We start from the raw sequence: 22,366 nt of genomic DNA on the forward strand, positions 1-22,366 counted from the left end.
TGTTAGTGACTAACAACAGGGGGTGTGTAGTGGCAGGCTGTGTGGTAACAGGGCCTGGTGTGTGGGGTGGGGGGGCTGGGACATGGGAGAGTTTAGGCCCTAAAATTATTGAACTCAATATTGAGTCCGGAGGGCTGTAGGGTCCCCAAGCAGAAAATGAGGTGTTGTTCCTCCAGCTTGCGTTGGGCTTCACTGGAACACTGTAGCAAGCCGGAGACAGAGACGTTGGCCAGGGAACAGGGTGGTGCATTGAAGTGGCAGGCAACAGGTAGTGTAATAATGATGGACCTAGCAAGCCAGTGAAAACCAAGGTTGAAATATTTTCAACCACCTTCAACCAGAAGTGTCAAATGGATGATGCATCTCTGCATCTTCCTCCAGCCCTCAATATTTCAGATGCCAGTTTCAGCCAATTCAGTTCACTTCATTTGATACCTAAAAATGGGTGAGTGCATGGGGCTTGGGGTCTTGAAATGTACACTCCACAATTAACTGTACCACTAGCCAAGTTGTTCCATTACAACTGTAACAGAGGCATCAATCCAGTCATGTGGAAAAACGCTTCGGAATGCACCCCACAAAAAAACAGGACAAATCCAATTGGAACACACAACTCCATTAAGCCTACCCTTCAAAGTGATGGAAGATGTTGTTGACACTGCTATCAAGTGGCTCATACCTGGTAACGTGTTAAACAATGTTAACTAGGTTTAACCAGGGCCACTCAGTTCCAGACCTTATTACTGCCTTGGTCCAAACATGGAAGAAATGAACCAAGTTCAAGAAGAAAGGTGAGCATGACTGTCCTTGATATCAAGTATTGTATGTGACCGAATGTGGCACCAATGGGTTTGTGCAAAACTGAAGTCAATGGGACTCAGGGAAAACTTCACCACTCAGTCACACTGAGTATAAAGGAAGATAGTTGCGGGCATTGGAAGCTCAATGTCTCAGACCCTGGACATTGCTGTAGGAGATCCTATGGGTGATATTCCCAATCAACCATCTTCAGCTGCTTCAATGACCTAACTTTTATCGTAAGGTCAGTAATGGGGGGCTTTATTCGTGATTACATCACTCAGCACTAACTTTACCTCCTCAGGTACTGACAGATGCCATGCATGGTTGAACAAAGACCTCGACAACACTGCGATCTGGACTATTAAGTGGTAAGTACCATTCATATCACATAAGTTCCAGCAATGACCATTTGTAACAAGAGAAAGTATAACCAACACCACCACCTCCTCCGCCACTTAACACAATTGCCAAACCACACACCATCAATATCCCAGGGTTATTAATGACTGGAAAATTTACAGGATCAGCCACTTAAATTCTGTGCAGATCATAGTCTAGGAAGTCTGTGCCAGCAACTAACTTCTTTACTCCCTAAAGCCTGGCCACAACCTACAGGGCCCAAGCCTTCAGCGTTATGGAATAACTTCCACTTGCCTGGATGAGTGCAACCCCAATAACAGTCAAGAAGCTCAATACCACGTAGAATGAAGTAGACTGATTGGGACCTCATGCAACACCTTAAATATGAACTCTCTCCACTTCTGGCATACTACAGCAGTAGTGTGCACCATCTGCAAGATGCAATGCAGCAACTTGTCAAATTTCCTTCCACAGCATCTTCAACACACTCAGCCTCTACTAGAGAAGGACAAGGACACCAGACGCCTAGGAAAACCATCATCCACAGGTTGCCCTCCAAGCTACACACCATTCTTCACTGTTGTTGTGCCAAAATCCTGAAAATCCCATCCAGACTGTAGTGGTTAAACCACTAGGTCAGGGATTGGCAAAAAATATTAGACTTACTAGCAACTCCACATCCCACAAATGAATAAAAACAATTTTTTTAAAAAAAATCAAGCATTTAAACTTTCCAGAGTACTGTAAACTACAATAATCTATCTATTCAACTCCATCTGTACTACACATTTAAGAATGCAAGCCTAACCAAATTTGCAGGAAGTTAACAAGATAGAATGTGTCATATGTCAAATGACAGCAGAAAATGAACTGCTTAATAGGAAGTTATCACTATTTTCAAAGGGCTCCAATAGATGCTGACATTCATTAACAAATGACCAATAGATTATTTTAGAGGCATCATGACAATGAAGTCTTACAGATGAAGATGAAACTCAAAGATTTATTTAAGAGTTTTCTTCTGTTAAGGCCAGGCCTAATCAATTTATTGTCTTTATGATCACGAACAAACACTATCCATCCAATGTGTACATGACTACAGGTCCATCTTGTTGCTGTCTGATGCTTATGGGTTTATAGTCTAGGAACTTAATTTTAGTGTCATTTGCTCCCTGGTTCATGGAATACCCATCGAAATATAGCATTGAGGAAGAGAATCCTGATAGCGGTATCCTACCTTACAGGATACATCACACATAACATGACCGCTTCAACTTCAGAGAGCTGGAATAAACAGACTGTGGCTGCAGGCGATAAATTACTGGTCAGATTTGCTGAACAGCAAATCATGCAAATTAGACTGCAGATTTACAACAATCACAGGAGTTATTATTCTCCTCAGGATATCAAACATAAATGCATTTTTGCTGCTCTAACGCACCGTAAAAGGAGACCTTTGAAACTTAAGCCCCATATGCAAAGTTTACACATCTTTGTCTGACATGAAGCAACGTAGTACAAGATACAACTTAAATTATTTTTGAAGATATTCTGAAACAAAAAGGTATTAATTATTCCTCAAAATCCATCTCAGGTTGTTCTCCCCTTGGATAAGCACCTCCAATTTCCTATGTCCCACTCCTGATGGTCATGTTCACCTACATTTCCATATAGCACTTTGGGATGTTTCTACCATAATATAGACGCTATAATTTCTACGGGTTGTAGCTCCTTAATCTGGCCTTTGCTGGGCTAGATTTAGGAGGTCAAACATTTTAGAAATTCCCCACTTTGGCTCGTATCCATCACATGCTTAATGGATGAATGATTTGTCAGATGGACGCCAAAAACAGGATTTGGGGTATCCAAACTAGAGAAAATGGAATAAAAAGTATATGAATAAAGAGTGATACACAGCTACTACAAAGGAAAACCAGGAATATCTGTAGATCCTGGATTAGAAATTAAAGAGGTACAAATAGTTCTCATATTCCCAGAGGGCTACAGGGCTGATCTCTTATTAGAGAGACACGACTGGTGGTGGTTTAACTCGAGGGTCACCATGCCTTTGGTGAGGTTGAGAAAGTGGGACTTTCATGGTAAGATCAGCCGGAACAGGAACTGAACCTATGCTATTGGCATCACTCTACATTGCAAACTAGCTGTCCAGCCAACTGAGCTAACCGACCCTCCTCAGGGAGACACAACCTGTATTCCAATCTTCATCGTAACCTTTTAAATAACTTAAAAATAAATTTGACCTTCCAGTTATTAGCTGAGATGTTGACATGACAAAATATCATGCGAAAATCCTGAAACTCCCTTCCTAACTGCACAGTATATACACCTACCTATCCTTATGATTCCATCTTCATCTTAGAAAAAAAAGGGACAGTTAAAAGCAACTAGTTACAGCCAGATGTTCCCATCACTTTTCTGGGACTTGAGACTCCCACTCTATCCACTGATACCATACATGATGCTGCCATTGTATCAAAGTATAAACACCTTATACCATTCTCCATGTACAACAATAAAACCACTCAGGTGAGCGCCTTTATTTTATTTAAAGACACTGCCCCAAAGCAATCTTACTAACTTTAATTGTAATACTTGTTACTATCCTTTCAAAACAGATATAATTAGTGAGCTTGCATTTAAAATTGAGCTTTCATAACCTCAGAACTTCCCAAAAGACTTTACAGCCAGTACCGGACAGACAGCAGCATTTTCTCATAGCTAGACTCTACATACAGCCATGTGATAATGACCAGATAGTCTATTTTAATGATGCTTAAGGTCAAAAAAAATGCCCAATATGGTGGAGCTCTCTTGTTCTTCTTTGAAATAGTATGACCGGATTTACTATGTACACCTGAAATAGGAGATAGGAGATAGGACCTTCACTTAACAGCTCAACTAAGTGACAGCAATTCAAACAGTACGACACTCCCTCAGTTGACAGTAATGCAAGCTTAGATTGTGTGCTTAGCTCTCTGCAGTGAACCTACATTCTTGCAACTCAGACAAGAGTGCTACCAACTGAGTAATTGCTAACACTATCCAAATATTAGCACATTAAATCCTCTTTGTTCCATGAAACCGTGCTACCGGCGTGGACATAGATATGATGGTTACCTGCTGGCTAAGCCTTTGAAATGACCTATATTGCTTACAGAAGAACAAAACATGTAGAGAAGCAGTATTAAAAACAACTAGCAGATTCACAGTAGTTACCACAGCCATAAAGTGCATTATCCCCATCGTGAAGCAGCAGCTAGTAGTATCTCCCGTTTAGAGAGTCTTGGTGGTATTAGAGAGCATTGAAAGCATAGGTACACATTTGAGGAAATAAACGTAGATGGTCTTTCAGAGGACAGGATATGCAATTTAAAGTTCAGCTCATGGTCAAAGAAAACACAGGAGGGTAGACTAAGTTTTAATGATTTTTCTTCATGGACAAATAGCATTAGTCTTTTCAATGTTAAAATGTGGAAAGCTTGACTCCAAGACTCTATGTTAGAGTGTCATATACATGGAAGAATTCATACAAAAAAACTCTGGTATTTTTACAGAGCGTTTCATGTCCCAATGCAATTTACAGCCGTAGAAAATCACTTGAAGCATAATCTTCATTGTAACATAAAAATCATGGTAGCTAATTTGCACAAAGCAAGGTCCCAAAAATAGCAATGTAGTAAATTACCTGATCATCTGTTTCTGTAAACTCCCCTGCTTCTCCTTGAAATACTGCTATGGGATCTTTCCCATACAACTCATTCGATAGGTGGGGCCTCAACTTAAAGTGCCACGGCAAAGACAAGAACTCTACCAGCTCAGTACTGCACTGGAGTGTCAACCTGGATTATATGCACAGGTCACACAGGTGTAACTTGAACCACTCATCCTTGACAAAGGCAAGGAACCACAGATTACAGTTTTGGTAGAGTGGTAGTAATGTAGTTTTACTAATTTCATAAATCTCAGACTGGGTAATACTCAAAAGGATGGTGTGTGCACAAGGAATGGGACAGAACCTTTGGGGATTGTGCAGTTCTTCACTCCTATATTAAATTTATAAGTATGCAGGTTTGAATCATTTTAGAACTCCAACATACAAAACAAAATCTATGGCACAGTCAATTTTTCTGCCTCAGCCTCTCATTTAATCTCAGTCACAAATGTGACAATGGAAATAAAAACACTGTCACTCCCTCCCAGCTAGCAAACTACTTTCAGCATTTTGTGCGTTCATTTCATGCTACCAGAATCTGCAGTATTTTGCTTTTCTATTTTGGAAATTGCTGAATATACATTTTATATTTGATGGAACCATTTAAATATTTTCTGAAGTTGGAAAGCCGATGTGGTTACAAACACCAATACAACTGAACCGGAGTTGAAAATGACCACAGGAGTCTGCAACTGACTTAGATTCAACTGTTCAAGTTCCAGTCTGAGGGCAGTGTCTGCAGTACAACTGATTCCACAAATCCCAACAATTCTCATTCATTTCTTCTCATTCAAAAGTAATAATTTGGGTCAGCAAAAACTTGTGTTTTCAAAAATGACATGAGCTTCTCCCTTGAATAAAGTCAACTGCACACAGGAAAACTAATCATTATCATACAAAGATATAAAACCAATCACCACTTGGATATATCACGCAATTACTCACTCCAAAAATTATGGGCTGTTTAGACTTCATTAATGGTAACCAGGGTTTCTAAGTTTTCTCGCACTGAGTTAACATTCATACCAACTGTGTGACTCATGGAAATGCCAACAGTAAGGTGACCCTGGAAATAAAGCAACTAATCTCATTTAGGAAGATTTAAAACAATCAGTCATATCCTGACAGCTCAGTGCCAAATAGGAAATCTTGAAGTTTCCTTTGTACCCATATAATCCTTATAAACTTAAAATGACATTCCCAAACAGAATGCAACATGACAACTGTTTTCCAGAAGTTTTCACAGGACATATATCCATTAAACATATAAATATTACCTGTTCAAAAACCTTCAAGGTTTTCCTTGCATAACCGGTAAAGTGAAATGTGCAGACAATGCTTTTAAAAGAAGTGGTAATAATTCATATCGAACTAAGAATGTAGGAAAACATTCCCACAGTGAGTCAGGTTTCTAATGAAGATTAAGGTCTTTCTGCACACAGTCTCCACCTGACCCAAACTGCAGGGTTTTCCAGGTTATTTAGCCCCCTGGTTGCTGTTCAACCATTCAATGAGATCATGATTGCTTTATGATCAAAGTCCATTTAACTTCCTTTGCCCTATCTGTCATAAAACATTTCTTTAATAAAAATCCATCAACTTCAGGTTTAACATTAACAATTTACCTAGCATTAATGGCATTGTGGAACCGAGTTCCAAATTTCTACCACCCTACTTCACTCCTGAAAAGTCTGTTTCCAATGTTAGACAATGTCCACTAGTCCTAGACTCCTCAATTCCTAAACACTAGAACATAAGAATTAGGAGAATTATTCACATTTCAAAACCTGAGATAAGGAAGAAAGCACGTGATCACACTGTTCTCATGTTCACTGCTTAAATCAAGTCATTTTCAAGGTATAAAGCACTTTCAGTTCCTCCATACTTACAATATTCTTTCCCTCTAGTATAGCTTAAACCAGAAAATCTCACCAAACCACCCAGAAACCACCATACCATTTTGTCAGTGCGGTTTTTTTTTCCCCCCCACTCTATGACAGTAACATTCAAGTTTTTATGGGTTATCAGACAATATAACACAATTGTGTTAAGATCATAGAATCCCTACAGTGTGGAAACAGGCCCTTTGGTCCAACAAGTCCCCACCAAACCTCAGAGCATCCCACCCAAACCCATTCCCCATAACCCACCTAATCTGCACATCCCTGAACACTGTGGGCAATTTAGCATGGGAAATCCACCTAGCTTGCACATCTTTGGACTGTGGGAGGAAACCGGAGCACCCAGAGGAAACCCATGCAGACACAGGGAGAATGTGCAAACTCCACACAGACAGTCGTCTGAGGGTGGAATTGAACCCAGGTCCCTGGCACTGTGAGGCAGCAGTGCTAACTACTGAAACCAATATTCAAATGTACATGTCTCTAGTCACTGACACCAAGAGAACTTGAGATTGATTTAGGATTAATTCATTTATTGAAGTTTCAGCATTAAGAACAATTCTCTCCAAACCAATGTACCAATTTACATGAAATAATTTGCAGCTGCACACATCTGCCTTTAACCCATTATATGAACCTGTGCTATATTTATACCCTAGACTCTCAGTTGCAGAGTTGTAACTCAAAAACAATTTGACACAGCTTGACATGCCAAGATAAATGTCTAGAACTCATAATTTATTATTTAAGTACTACTTTTGTGAAACATGGTGACTTGAAGACAAACAGGTAGTTTCTGTGCAAGCCTGAGATATCAAATCTTCCTTCTTGGTCATAACACAGTCAAATGCATGAGCTGCTCAAAATTATGAGTTGATGCTGTACTACGCAGACAGTATTCAATACAAGGTGACAATGATCTTGAAAAGAATTAAACTGTTTAACGATAATATTTAAAAATGTTATGAAGCCTACAATTTACCTACATCCATCAACATTCACGAGGTCACCAGATGCTTCACTGTGATATACAATTTTAAATTGAAGTCACACTGTTAAAACAGAAGTTACCTTCCAAAATATAGTAAAACAGAACGCACAATATAAATCAGCTATACAACAGGCTATATTGTCAAATGTATATTCTTATTAGTGAACTCAAAACTCTCTAAATAATCATCAGATTCTGAGTAATTGCACTTTAACCCACCTCCAAAAGCTAACTTAAAAACACAAGCTGTTAGACGAACAGGAACATTTCTTACGATGTCTCTGAACAACTCTGTCCAGCAAGCATAACATGCTATTTGCTCCACTCGTTACTGGTTGGCAGGAGCAATAAACAGAAGTGTGACGTCCAAGTGAGTGATAGGGCTATGTTATTAAGATATCAGCTTACAGGGCACATGACAGATATAAATACAATCAGAAGATCTGCTACTTTCCAAATTGGGCAATGCTCAAAGTTAGGTAAACAAACTATTGGTGCAGGTGGTGTTTAAAGTTTCTTTTTGTCTTCAATGGACCCATAGTTGAGAGAGACAGAAAGAAAGCGACAGAGCCAGAAATGAGGAATTTACGATAAAAATGTTAAGGGGATGGATTGTTATTTGATTGGCATCTTGTTCTCCTTAGCTCTTAATCTTAGTTAACTGATTTAGAGACAGAGTGAAATAATTCAACTGATTCTCCATATTTCAATAGAGACTTTGCATTTCCAAAGTGCAATTCTTAGTCAGTGTAACAATTGATCAGTCACTGGATTGTGGAGTTCAGAAAAAAGTTGCATTAGGCAGGCTGGAACAACTGAACAAAGTATGAAATCAACATTCTGTTTTATAAAGGGACATGTGATGCTATTGAAGAAATTCAATTTGTTCTCATGTGTTCTTATTTGCTTTTGTATCACTACATGCATGTCTGAAAAGCCAAACAGTCCTATTTTGAAAGATGTACCAAATAAGAAGGAACGTTCCAAGTCCACATTCAAGAAATTTTCAACTACTACTCTCCAACACAAGCCTGAGAGAGGATCAGGTGTGGAGTTGCTTCTCAACTGCTGTTATGTTGTTTAATGCCAGCTGCTGAGGTGACTGTACAATGGCTTAGCTCTGCCACCTCTCCTTAAACAGGTGAGTAGTCAGCCATTTCTGGTTACTTCCTCTGAATGAAAGGCAAAGCTCCTAGTGAGAAATTGAGTTACGCAGGCCTGTTTCTCACAGCATGGTACATCACAAAATCCAGGCCACAATGCACTCATATCGTGACATTATTTCCTCTCTTTTTCCCCGTCCCACTTAAACTTTGCTCTCAAACGATTTTCTTCTCCCGTTCCAGCCCATTTGCACAATGTCTGAAAATTTTATACAACATTACAATTAGATACAAAGAGGAACCTGGGGAAAATAATGGTATTAAAACTAATGCATTCAAAAACCGTAATGCACATTCTACACAAGAAAACAGTAAAGCACCTCGATGTGAATGTTTTGGAAACCTTCCTCATCTTTTCTTGCAAGTTTTAGAATATATGTGCAGTTTTCATCCAACTCTCTGTACTCAAACTGTAAACTATAGCTGTTGTTCTACGAAGTACTGAAAGCTACATAACAAATACACTTTCCATCAGACTGAAATGTGAAAGTGCTTCACCCAATCAACTGTGACTTGTCTAGATAAACACAATAACCATTTTGCATGTAGCAATCTCCCACAACAGTCAGTAGCTGAATGGCTAGATTGGTTGAGAAAGGAATGTTTGACGAGCATAATATGCTCAATTTCAAATAGTGTTGTGGAGTCTTTAATATCCAATAGAACCATCAAAATTAGGAATGAACCTAAGCTTCATGTCTCATCTGGAAATCTGTACTCCTGGCAGGAATGCATTTAGGATTCACCTCAAAAAAACGACCTGACCCTGATATGCAGAATCTAAGACCCAACCTTGTAATAGCAAGCAGCAACCGGAGACAAACTGCAAAAACAAAAAAAAATTGTAGCAAATAATAAACTTCATATCTTCTGCTTATCAAAAAATATTTTCAGATAATTTCAACATAATAACATTTCTCTTCACATTTTCAAGCTATATCACAGCCTTGATCAGAAGCTCATAAATATGGAGTGCTTAAATTGCATAGTAGGGATCTCAAAACAGCAAATATTAGAAACATGACGGCTTTGATACAATACCTTCCCACAGATTTGCAGGGCGAAGCAAAATATAAAATGTGTCAATAACAAATTGCACTTATTTCACCTTTAACATAGTGACCTCTGAAGCAGGGATAACGGAAGACAGATAAGGCAAAACAAACACAAGAGATGATTAAAAGTTTGGTTTAAGGGATGGTTTTTAGCTAGTTTTTGTAGGAAAGTAGAGGGGTTTAAGAGTGGGACTCGTCACAAATGGGACACCGCAACAGCAGCACGCCACTGAGCTCCTCAAATTTGTTTTGTCAGTTTGACCCCAGCAGATCTATACTTCAACTTCACTTAGTGCACCTGTCTTGATTTTGTAACGTTATCAATCAATCACAGTTTCATAAAAATTTCAATTGAACAAGATTAACAGTTTGTGAAATAGATTTCCAGATTTTTTACTACCTTTTGCATGGACTTTTGTATGAAGTGGGTGGGATGCACAAGACAACAAAATCAGAAAGAATGCACTTAGTGAGCGAATATTAGAACTGACAGCAATTACAAATAGGAATGATCAAGGCCTGGAGGGTTTTACAGCCCAAGAGGAACTAACAATTTCAAGCACTGGGCAACTGGGATCAAATCAGTGTAGAAAATAGATAGTATGGGATTGTGTCTCGAAAAGAGTTTTTGAAAAACTGGATTTCATCAGGGATGTAGGATAATAGAATATCAACTGCAGTAACTAAGCCACAAACGTGGAAAAAACAAGTGGCACCATGGAAAGTAAGTCAGCCAAAACAAAACAAGACAACAGGGTGCAGCTGTACTTTCAGACACCGTTCTGTTATTCCAAAAGTATCCTTATAAATAGTGCATGTATTTGTTGCAATCCGTTAAACAGCTTCACAATAGTAGATGCAACACAAGCTTCAAAAATGACATTCTGAAGAAGGTAATCAGATATCCACACAACCCAAAGTTTCGAAACACTATGAAAACACTAAATACTCTTTTAGCAAATTGACATCTAGCAATTATATGTGAGGCATCATCTAGCAAAGAGGCAAAACTCATAGGTTAGTTAAGCATTCATCAAAAAATCTCAAATTACATTCCTCCGAGCCAGTTTGGTGTTTGTCAAAATGTCACTACATTGTTTAATGGCAGAATGGCTATAGCAAGTATCCCTTACCTGTTCCTATACACGGAACAATAGGGCACATATCTGCACCAAGGAAAAAAATTAACATTACAATGTGCAATGGTTAAATTGGTGAAAATCTGTAAGAATGGAGAGTACTTTTCCAACTCAAAATATATGCTTAACAATATCAACTGCATTTAATTTCTCTGTACTTTCTCCAGAAATACCTCTCAGCCTTTTTAATCTATACTCCATATACAATTAAAAGTTTTTCCAGACCAATCCTGTTAATTTTCACTTCACAATTCTTATCTTTGTCCTCCTGCAGTTTGAACCAAAGAAAATCCAAACCATTTCCCCAGAATAGAATCAGAGTTGTAGAGCACAGAAACAGACCCTTCAGTCCAACTTGTCCATGCTGACCAGATATCCAAAACTGATCTAGTTTCATTTGCTAGCATATGGCCCATATCCCTCTAAGCCCTTCATATTCACGTACCCATCCAGATGCCTTTTAAATGTTGTAATTGTACCAGCCTCCACCACTTCCTTTAGCAGCTCGTTCCATACATGCACCACCCTCTGCGTGTAAAAGTTGCCCCTTAGGTCCCTTTTAAACCTTTTCACTCTCACCTTAAACCTATGCCCTATAGTTTTGGAACCCCTTACCCTGGGGAAAAGACCTTGACGATTCACACTATCCATGTCCCTCATGATTTTATAAACTTCTATAAAGGTCACCCTGCAGCCTCCAATGCTCCAGGGAAAATATTCAGCCTTTCCCTATAGCTCAAACCCTCCAACCCTGGCAACATCCTTGTAAATCTTTTCTGAACCCTTTCAAGTTTCACAACATCCTTCTAATAGCAGGGAGAGCAAAATTGAACGCAGTATTCCAAAAGTGGCCTAATCAATGTCCTGTACAGCCACATGACCTCTCAACTCTTGTGCTCAATGCACTGACCAATAAAGGCAAGCATACCAAACGCCTTCTTCACTATCCTGTCTACCTGCGACTCCATTTTCAAGCAATGATGAACCTGCACTCCAAGGTCTCCTTGTTCAGCAACACTCAGCAATACGTTACCATTAAGTGTATAAACCCTGCCCTGATTTGCCTTTCGAAAATGCAGCGCCTCACATTTGTCTAAATTAAACTCCATCTGCCCATCTGATCAAGGTCCCGTTGTACTCGGAGGTAATCTTCTTCGCTGTCCACTACATCACCAATTTTGGTGTCATCTGCAAGCTTACTAACCATACTTCCTAAGTTCACATCCAAATCATTTATAGAAATTACAAAGTTTTGAAGCTTTCAAGATGATGAGGGGAACCTTTATGTTCATTTGAATAAACAACTTTCTGCAAAGGACAATTAACCTGCAGTGGTTTATGATAAAAGTAAAATATGGAGTAAAGCAGGATTGCTGATGCTAACATATAAAGGTGCACATACATTTGACACACTATACAGCAATGGATGTGAATAATTTCAAATAATTACAATGTGCAATAGTTTAATTCCTATTAATGCCAGAGTAAATGAAACAGAAAACCTGGATGGAAGAAAACTAAGATTCCTGAAGACCAAAAGTTTAACATCCAGAAAGGATGAAAATGGTTTAGAAACCTTCCCACTTGAGAATTGCAAAACCCAGGATAATTGCTTCCAGTCATCTACCATTAAACTATCATTCCTAGTCTTAGGTTATTCCTGATGACAATTTCCAGGAATTTTTCACTGGTGTTCAATTCAGAAACCAAGCTGGATGCTTCTCTTCAGTCAACGTGAGGCCATCAATGGCTTCAGCTGGAGATTTAACATGGCAGTTCTGATTGTAATAATGGACAACTTGATGACCTCCGCTTCAGTATTACAAACACCATTTAATTCAATAGAGACTGCTGAATGAAACATTAATGTCAAAGTATCAACTGAGGGACGGTGTGAAGGATTAAGTAATCATGTCACCTTCAATACTCTAGTCAAACCTGACCACAGTTAAGTTGACAAAAATCTGAACTGAAGTTTCAGTGATTAAATAGCACACAATGAAAACAAATTATCAGCTTCACTAAAAGAAAGCTGAAACAGAGACACATGGAAGGCAAGGTGGTGATAACCAATTTCTGCAAAAAAATTAACAATTCCATTTACACATTGGTTCAATTCTTTGCTATAAACACCAATGTTAATTTCACTGTTCTAAAGCAACTTACTCTCAATCTAAATGCTAATGTGAAAATTTGACCAAGACCACATCTCCAATGATTCCACATCATCTCAATTTCAAGGTCACTTGAATGGAGGAAAGGCCAGTCTTCTTGGCTTGAAGCTGGGAGAGTGTTAGAGCACTCCAGCACATTCAGTATATGACCAGGAAGTGGGCTCATACTGTTGAAAGCAAAAAAGGAAAACATTTGATTCCACAGCATCAATATGCCACAACACAGGAAGAAAAATCACTGAAAATAACCTGCCTTCTAAAACCGAAAATTATAAGGTAGCAAACAGTAAAAATGTTAAGTGGAAACATCATCGACAACAGGAGCAAAGTTCTTTAGGGTTAAAACCATAATAAAAACAGATCAGATTACAGTCTTATAACTATTTAATGGCTTTCTATGATTTGCCGTAATACAGACTGGCAGCCACGAGGACAGCTTTTGCTTTGTATACCATGTTCCCATGTATGATTTACTCCCCTCTTTCCTACTGAAGGTGATGACTTCTGGAGAGGACAAAGTTTCACTGCTATCTCGAGCAAAACATCCAAGGTGGCAACTACTCTGCAGAACAGTTGACAGGAGTATTCATAGGCTATCTGGGCCAGAAGGCAACACAGTCTTCAGTAATTTAAGTCCATTTTGATCAGTGTGAACTAAGTACTTTGCGATTTTTTTAGTACTATCTTTCAACAATTGGCTTGCTGAGATAGAACAAGACCAATTTTTATGTGGTCTTATTTACAGAGTGAAACATTACAAGTACACCTTCAAACTCACAACACATACCATTATATATAAAGAAATTCTTATTGAAATTAAGTGAATCCTCAATTAATCCGCATATAATTAAACACAATTGATACATGATTACCAGCTCTAATCCACGCCAAACCAAGGAAATTAAAGTTAATTTTAGATTACTAGACAAACTGTGAGGAAAAAATTGTAACAATATGCATTGCCTAGCTGATGGGAAGAAACTTTTAAATTATTAAAGTTTGTTAGTAACTGATATTTACCAAGTAATAGTCAAAATACACCAGATAATGCAAAACGATATCCACAGCAAAGGAGTTGTGATTGGGATATGATCCTTTTCAGTAAGAAGAAAATACAAAATGTACTATACAAATGTACACATTTTTAAGCTTTAACCACCAAAAGGATATTAAAATCAAATTATAAAATGCACAAACTATTTGTAGTTATCACTTGAATCCCAAAAGAGATTACGGCCCTGACGTCACTTGTATATTTACAGCTTGCAATATTCTAGGAAGATCATGAGGTAGATTTGTCTTGATCTAGTAAGCACAAAGAAAATATTGGAGCTAATTATTCCTTGCTATAGAATGTGTCCTTTAGCCTGTCAAGTGAGCTGGATTTTGAATCTACTTAGACTATAAAGATTTTATTTTGTCATTTCCATGAGTGAGATTTGACAATTTCTCGGGACAATGCTGCATTTCTGCCTGAGATCTGGTTTTGAACTGTTCTCCTACGCACAGAGTTTGAGCTGATCACTTCTTACAATGGCTACCTCAACATCAGCAAACTCATTGAAACTCAATGTTTCCTCATGGAAATTGAGACAAATGATCATGCCTGCTGTTACATTTGGGTTACTGAGCTGATGGGACACAGTAGTAGGAGCTTTACTCATTCAAAAAGGCTTAGAAAACCATCATAACTTTCCTACTACACAGATTAAAAGGGGATTGAATTTTTTTTCCATGCCTAGTTTATCTACAGTTCATCTAAAATCATTTAACCACGCAGCATCCAAAGGTAAATTCACAAAATTAAACAATCTCCTAAACAAGTTGAAGTATTGAAAAATTCAGAGATTCTTTGTCCAACGCAGAGATCACAACCTTTAGAGAGACACGAACAAGCTGACACCCAAAAACCTAATTGCAGGGTCACAAGGCTAAGAGATGCCAACTAGCAGCAGGAATACAGTGAAACTTGTTCAGCCACAAACACAGCTCAACAGCACTCATGACTCAGTAAGCTTTCCAACTCTAGAACATCTAGGGTCAGCCTGTCCATCTGGGGACTGGCAAACATTTAGCAGAAAGAATCCTCATTCCAAATGAAAGGTGTCAACCATGTCAGTGATTATTAACATGAGCCTGCTGGTCAATCACCAGTGCCATAAATACAGCAGATTAGATTAGCCTGGATCATTCTCTTCATTATCCAAGATCTTGAATTCCACAATCATGTCTCTAGCAGAACATCACAAAATATTTCCTCAATTCAAGGCAGGGAAGTGGTGTACCAGTAATGTCACTAGATTAGCAATCCAGTACTTCATTCTAATTTTCTGGGGACATGGGCATGAATCCCGCAATGGCAGATGGTGCAATATGAATTCAAAGTTACACAATTTAGTGTAACAGTTACAATTAGCCATAGTAAATTGGTGTAAAAACCAATTTGTCTGGCAGCATCTGTGAATTAAAATCAGAGTTAACGTTTCGGGTCTGGCAACCCTTCCTCAATTCTAAGTTCTGAGGAAGGGTCACTGATGTTTCTTCACAGATGCTGCCAGACCTGTTGAGCTTTTCCAGCAACTTCTGTTTTTGTTCCTGATTTACAGCATCCACAGTTCTTTCAGTTTGTAAAAATCAATTTGGTTCTCTTACATTCTTTAGGGAAAGAAATCTACTATTCTGATCTCGTCTGGTCTACATGTGACCCCCAGACCCACACCCACAGCAATGAACAAAAGAGAAGAACGGCACAGGCACAGGCCCTTCAGTCCTCCAAGCCTGTGCTGATCATCATGCCCTGACTAAATTGAAAAAACAAATCTTCTGTCCTTATTCAGTCCATATCCCTCTAATCTCTCCCTATTCATGTAATCATCCAATGTGGCTGACTCTGTCCTCTGAAATGACCCCGGAAGCCACTCTGTTGTATCAAACTGCTACAAAGTCTAAATGCAATGAAATCAATTGAAAACAATTCAAGGCATAGGAAGAAATTAAAATACACTGCACAACTTGAGAAATGTGCAAACCTTCTTATGTCTAGGCCTCCTCATTGGAGCACAATAAAATTGTTCTAGAGCACTAGATATACCATCTCCAAATCCCACACCTTATTGTTACATTAATGAAGACCAAGGTGGGGAAACTCGCCGTCATAAGAGCAAAGGTACAAACAACCATCCCAATGGACTTAGTAAGTTGTTACTCCTAAATACATGTAATGCAGGCATAAGCTAAAATACCTTATGATCTGAATTCATGTATAAGGAACCTGTTCCAATTCAGTTACATGACAAATGTTTCAGGTTTGGCCAACATTAGATTAGCTGAGACACCACTTCAGCTGTGTCACAGTGCTGAAAAGAAAGGAAGAAACAATAAGTGCCCTGCAATAAGAAAAGAAAGGGGCTAGAAAATCTCAGGAAGCACCTGCTAATAGAAAGAGTTACTCTTTCAGATCAATTAGCTGTTGCTTTCCACACAATGCCTGCTCTATTGCGTTTTTCCAGCCTTTCTTGGTTCTTATTTCAGATTTCCAGCACATGTAGTATATTGTTTTTGAATAAAGGGATCCTACTGTTGCTCTGTGGAAAATCTGAGCATGTGGACACCAATATGTACTGAAACGGACACAGCAGTGACATACCTAACAATGGAATGAGCTGTCAACACTCACTGTTTAGACCCACACAAACTTTGGTAATTTGGATAAACTATGACAGAATATTCAGCACTGAATTAGGGCCTGGTGTTGTGTTAGTACCACCAGGAAAGGAGAAGAAAGGAGATATGAAAAGAGATGCACCCAATATCAAAGCCTGCAAAGATTTTTAATAGTAGAAATTATAGCTGCACTGATGTGGAGTAAAAACAGTGGAAATAGAACACTGACTGATATTTGACCATTAAACCAAAATTATAATTTTAGGACAATAATTGCACAAAGTATATAGTACACACAGAAAGCATGTCAACATAATTGTCAAAAACAAGTTTAAAATAAGATTACGTTACAGCCAATATACACAAGGTCAAAGTGATTGCATCAAAATAATGTAACCTTTACTTTAAACACTGAATTCATAGCGCAAAAAAAAACTGCGGATGCTGGAAATCAGAAATTGCTGGAAAACTTGGCAGGTTTGGCAGCATCTCTGGGGAGGAAGCAGAGTTAACGTTTTGGTTCTGAAGAAGGGTCACTGGACACAAAACATTAATGCTGATTTCTCTCCACAGATGCTGCTAGACCTGTTGAGAATTTCCAGCAATTGCTGATTTTGTTTCTGAATTCATAACATGTCCAGTACTTGCTCAACTGATGGATTCTTTAGAATTCTTCCCTCCCGCCCAACGCCACCAAAATGTCAGGGTGTTCAGTCACTGGCTACATCTATGACTGAGATTGACAAGACTTTTGCCTCGAAGGAAATCAAGAGACATGGGTATACATGGGACAGTAAGCTATGGTTGAAGATCACATGTGATCTAACCAAGTGGTGGACGCAGCTCAAGAGACCACATTGCCTACACCTGCTCCTAGTTCATACATTGTACACACAGAAATGCAACTTTCCCTAGTTTGACTTATCTGAGAAGTTCATTCGTGGAGAAACATAACTCCAGAATCTACAAACTAGAGGTCATTCTGATATTCAAAGCACAAAACTAAGAACATAGAACTACATGATGTAATCAAAGTACATAGAAAATGTTCCACTAACTACAGCAACATGACTATAGACCATATCAAGGTTGGACCTGCCGAGAGCATTTTGAAATGCACAATATTACAGCAAATGCGTAACTGTAGCCCTAAATCAATTGTGTTTTTTAAAATCATGGATGAAGAAACAACTTCATACAATAAAACACTAGTAAGTGCTGGAACAACAAGTATTGAAACATAAACTGTTTACTTCTGATTTTGTTAATGGAGCAAAAATAAAACTACGCTCTTCAAGGTCTCTGCCAAGTCCAGCTTTAATTCACAAAGCTGTTCCATTTCACACTAGTAAGCCAAACCAGATCAATGCCTAATCAAGCACAGATTAAGAGCATGCAACTATGAATGAGGAATGTTGATGCATTGTGAAACACCAAGCATGCAAAAACTGTCATCATTGTCTCAATACAGAGATTGCTGAAATGCAGCAGGTCTGGCAGCATCTGTGCAAAAAGACACACTAGACTCTCCACAGATGCTGCCAGACCTGCTGAATTTCTCCCAACATTGTGTATTTCAGATTTCCAGCATCCACAATATTTTGCCTTTTTTATTCATCATTGTATGCAAGTCCTCAAGAACAGCAAAATGACCCCTTTCATGACTCATACAAGAGAAATTTTATGTATTAGTACAGTCCAATGTATACACAAGGAACACACAAAACTGCAAAACAAAAGAACTAGAAAACGGATATTACAAAGGTGATTAAAAGGCAGTGATTCACACGTGGATGAGGGAAGGTCAAATTGACATTGGGCACATTTAAATAGTCTTCCCTCTGAGCTCAAGAATAATACAGCTTATGGTTACTGCAAATACCTGTTTGGTGAGTCGGTGTATGCTGTAGCAGTCATATTCAGTTTTCCATTGTGGTACAGTGACTGATAACTTGTTTGCGCCACACATTATGACATAAGCATTGTGTAAATTAAATATCAGAAAAGCAATTTGTTACAGCTCAGTTCTCAACAGAACAGAAACTAAGGAACTACGTGATAACATAGACCACCCTAAAGATCAGGTGAACAATAAGGTGTTCCTACACCAAACACTGCATAAAAACCAAAAGAACTGCGGATGCTGTAAATAAGAAACAAAACAAATTGCTGGATAAGCTCTGCTTCTGTGGACAGAAATCAGAGTTAATGTTTCAGGTCAAGTGACCCTTGCTCAGAACTACGACTGCAGAAGGATCACTCAATATCTTCTTCTTCCTCCCCTCCCCAGTCCTGACGAAAGGTTTTGGCCCACAACATTGACGTCCCTGCTCCTCAGATGCTGTCTGACCTGCTGTGCTTTTCAGCTCCACATTTATTGACTCTACCATAAGTTGCCTCCTGTCTTCCCAAAGTCTGCCTACCAACTAGATACAAGTCAGAAGTGAAATGCATTACTCTACCTGCCTGGATGAGTGCAGCTGCAACAACACAAGACATTTGACACCACCCAGGCAAAACAGCTGCTTGATGTTCAACCTAATCTACCACCTTTAACAATAATTCCTTTCACCAACAATGCACGCTAGCAGCATTGTGCACCATCTACAAAATGCACAGAAGCAACTTACCCAGGCTCCACTGGCAGCACCTTTCAAACCTGCAATCTCTAGCACCTAGAAGAACAGGAGCAGCAGACATCACCATATGCAAGTTTCCTTCCAAGATTCACAGCATCATGACTTGGATCTATATTGATGTTTATTCATTTTTGCAACATCAAATTCCTGGAATCCTCTCCCCAACAGATCTGTGGGTAACCCTATATCACATGGACTGTGGCATTTCAAGAACACATCTCACCATCACCTCAAGGTGAAATAGGGATGGGTAATAAATGCTGGTCTACCCAGCAATGCTCATATCTGTGAATGAATTAGATGATAGAAAAAAAAAATCATAACTTTGTTAAAGCATTAACTTTCAAACTGGTTCTTCATCTTTGAGGAATCAACAATGGGATTCTGCTGGGTGGTCTTTTAGGTTTCCATTGTGATCTCTAGTTGATAAATTCCTGACGTTACTTCTATTGCTACATATACTATTATGATAGTACTGTCTTTCTTTCAGTATCTGAAGTTTGTTTTAAAAGTTGAGAGAGACATTCCAAAACTGAATAGTGCCGTTATCCCACAGCTTTTGACAATTCAGAGAAATCCTATTGTGGTAAATCTTTCAACCAAAGCATCTGTAATGCTGCTGCCAGGAATGGAGAATTTTAGCTAAAATTCTAGGTAGGTTCAGATTACCTTCTTTGGAACAGAAAAAGGTAATGAAGAGTTGAAGTGTATAACTCAACTCCTCTGTAGTTTGAGTGGAAAGCAAAGGCCCTATTACCATTATCCAAATGGTCAGTCAACAAGGATGCATAGATTTGAAAGCAATGGATATGATTATGGGAGAATAGAGGAGAACCTCTTCATCCAGAAAGATTAGGGAGTCTGGAACTCTATCTGGTAAGGCTATCTATCTATACATCCCCCTCTCATTTAAAAAAAAGCTTCAACATACACTTAAGATGTTGCAACCTGAAGGAGTGTAGAGCAAAAGCTTGGAAGAGAGATAGCTCTTTTCAAAACAAAGACAATGCCAATGGCCCCTATGAAACAATGGAAGATATAATACAAAACTAGAGTGCCTGACATACATTTGGAAATATATGTTACTGGAGTTCAAGGAATTGTGCTACTGATTTACATTTCCTCATTACAGGAAAATCAAGTTCATCTTATAACAAGAAATTAAATCACAGCTTACCCACACTGTGTCAAAAGCAAAGGCTTGCCATATATGTAAACCTATTCATTAAGAGATGCTAATTTAACAGTGACAAATGCATTAAACATTTACAATGAGAGCTTCCACTAACTTAATGATGTTAACTGCACAGTAATGCTGATCCTGAATTTTTGTACCAATGTCAAAAAACTCAGTGGAATTAGGTACTCCAAAACATTAAAACACAAAACACTTCCTTCTCTACACCACTCGATTCAGTGTAATAATCTGCTATACTTTGTTTCCCCCTACTTATACAGAGAATTTTGACACATTAGGAAAACATGTACTTTCAAATTGGTAACTCCCAAATTGAAATTCAGACAATTTGTGTAAGTTTCTTAAATCAAAAGACTGGGGGGGGCGGGGTGACCCATGGACTGAAGGTCAAGTTCAACAGAAATGGAAAAGAATGTTTCCATTCCAGGTACAACCACGGCAAAAATATCAAAGAACTACATTTTTATGTAGAGGTACATATGGTTTGAAGTACTTTATTCGAGTTCAGGGAGATTGAAAGTGAGGACACCTGTAACATTGCCTGCAGTACAGGGCATGACAATAAAAACCTATTTGAAGTTTAAAACCCTCTGTCAAACATTTTGAAGGAGGATCCTGGCAGTGCTGCGCAGTGCATTTAATGCTCTGATGTGGAAGGTGAGATCGCAGTGTGTGGCAACCTCAGGGAACTGATCCGGGGGAATATGTGCAAGAGTGAAGCTAATAGTTGATGCCCAACTAGAATTTGGAGGGACTAGGATATCTGCTGCACCCGAAGCTAGCTGTTCGGCTCTGGGCACCATGTGTCTTGCCCCCTCTCAAAAGGGGGGAGGGGGGTGCTGAGGGCTGCAAATGGAGGCGGTTCCGGCCCACCACAAGAGGCTTCTCCTGAAGCCACCGCCGCTTCCACTCCCGACTGGAACTGAGGAAAGCCCGTGGCGGGCGTGCGCGGGAGGGGGCTTCTCTTTTACCTGCCGCGCCCTCTGCAGCGCGTCGGCGAAAGCTTCCACTTTGGGTCCGGGCGAGTGGCCGGCGTTCAGGCCGAGCGCCGCCGGGGTGAGGATGCTGCCATACTCCGCCATTCCCGTCTCTTAGAGAGAGCATACTGGGAAAAGGAAACGGAAACTGCGTCACTACAAAGGTCGCGCTCTCCTCTCGCGAAATCTCTGTGCTGGTTCCTCAGATAGAGCGCTTTCATCGTGACGTCATTCCCGTCAGACAGTACGCTCTTCACCCATTTCTGATGAATCCTTTCCTCCCTTAACTTGCATTAGTTATTGTTGATAATCATCAGTATTATAGTCATCAATAATCTACTGGCTGAGCATTCTTATTTCCGCCAAAACTAAACATATTAGAGAAAGAAATGTAAAAGTTGTGAATAACAATACAAACAGAATGATGAACAACGAATGAAAATAGAAAACAATTGAATATTTCTTGCACACACATAATTAAATAACTGGGATTTTATAGAGATAACAAGGTGTAGAGCTGGATGAACACAGCAGGCCAAGCAGCATCATAGGAGCAGGCAGGCTGACGTTTC

At 39.1% G+C, this 22,366-nt stretch overlaps 1 protein-coding gene across 5 annotated transcripts in view; it reads right to left on the reverse strand.

Moving 5' to 3' along the window:
* fubp3 (far upstream element (FUSE) binding protein 3) overlaps positions 1 to 21,940 on the reverse strand; it is a 106,495-nt gene extending 84,555 nt beyond the window's left edge. For all 5 annotated transcript variants that reach the window (XR_007265055.1, XM_048613641.1, XM_048613639.1 and 2 more), the window contains exon 1: positions 21,789 to 21,940. Coding sequence is in view for 4 of the 5 variants with exons in the window: in XM_048613641.1 (XP_048469598.1) it covers positions 21,789 to 21,899 (111 nt within the window). In the remaining variant the exon portion in view is untranslated. The remainder of the gene's footprint in view (positions 1 to 21,788) is intronic.
* Positions 21,941 to 22,366: the final 426 nt, after the last annotated feature.

The sequence above is a fragment of the Rhincodon typus genome, chromosome 28 (genome assembly GCF_021869965.1).
Source record: "Rhincodon typus isolate 14 chromosome 28, sRhiTyp1.1, whole genome shotgun sequence".
In the NCBI taxonomy this organism is placed as follows: Eukaryota; Metazoa; Chordata; class Chondrichthyes; order Orectolobiformes; family Rhincodontidae; genus Rhincodon; species Rhincodon typus.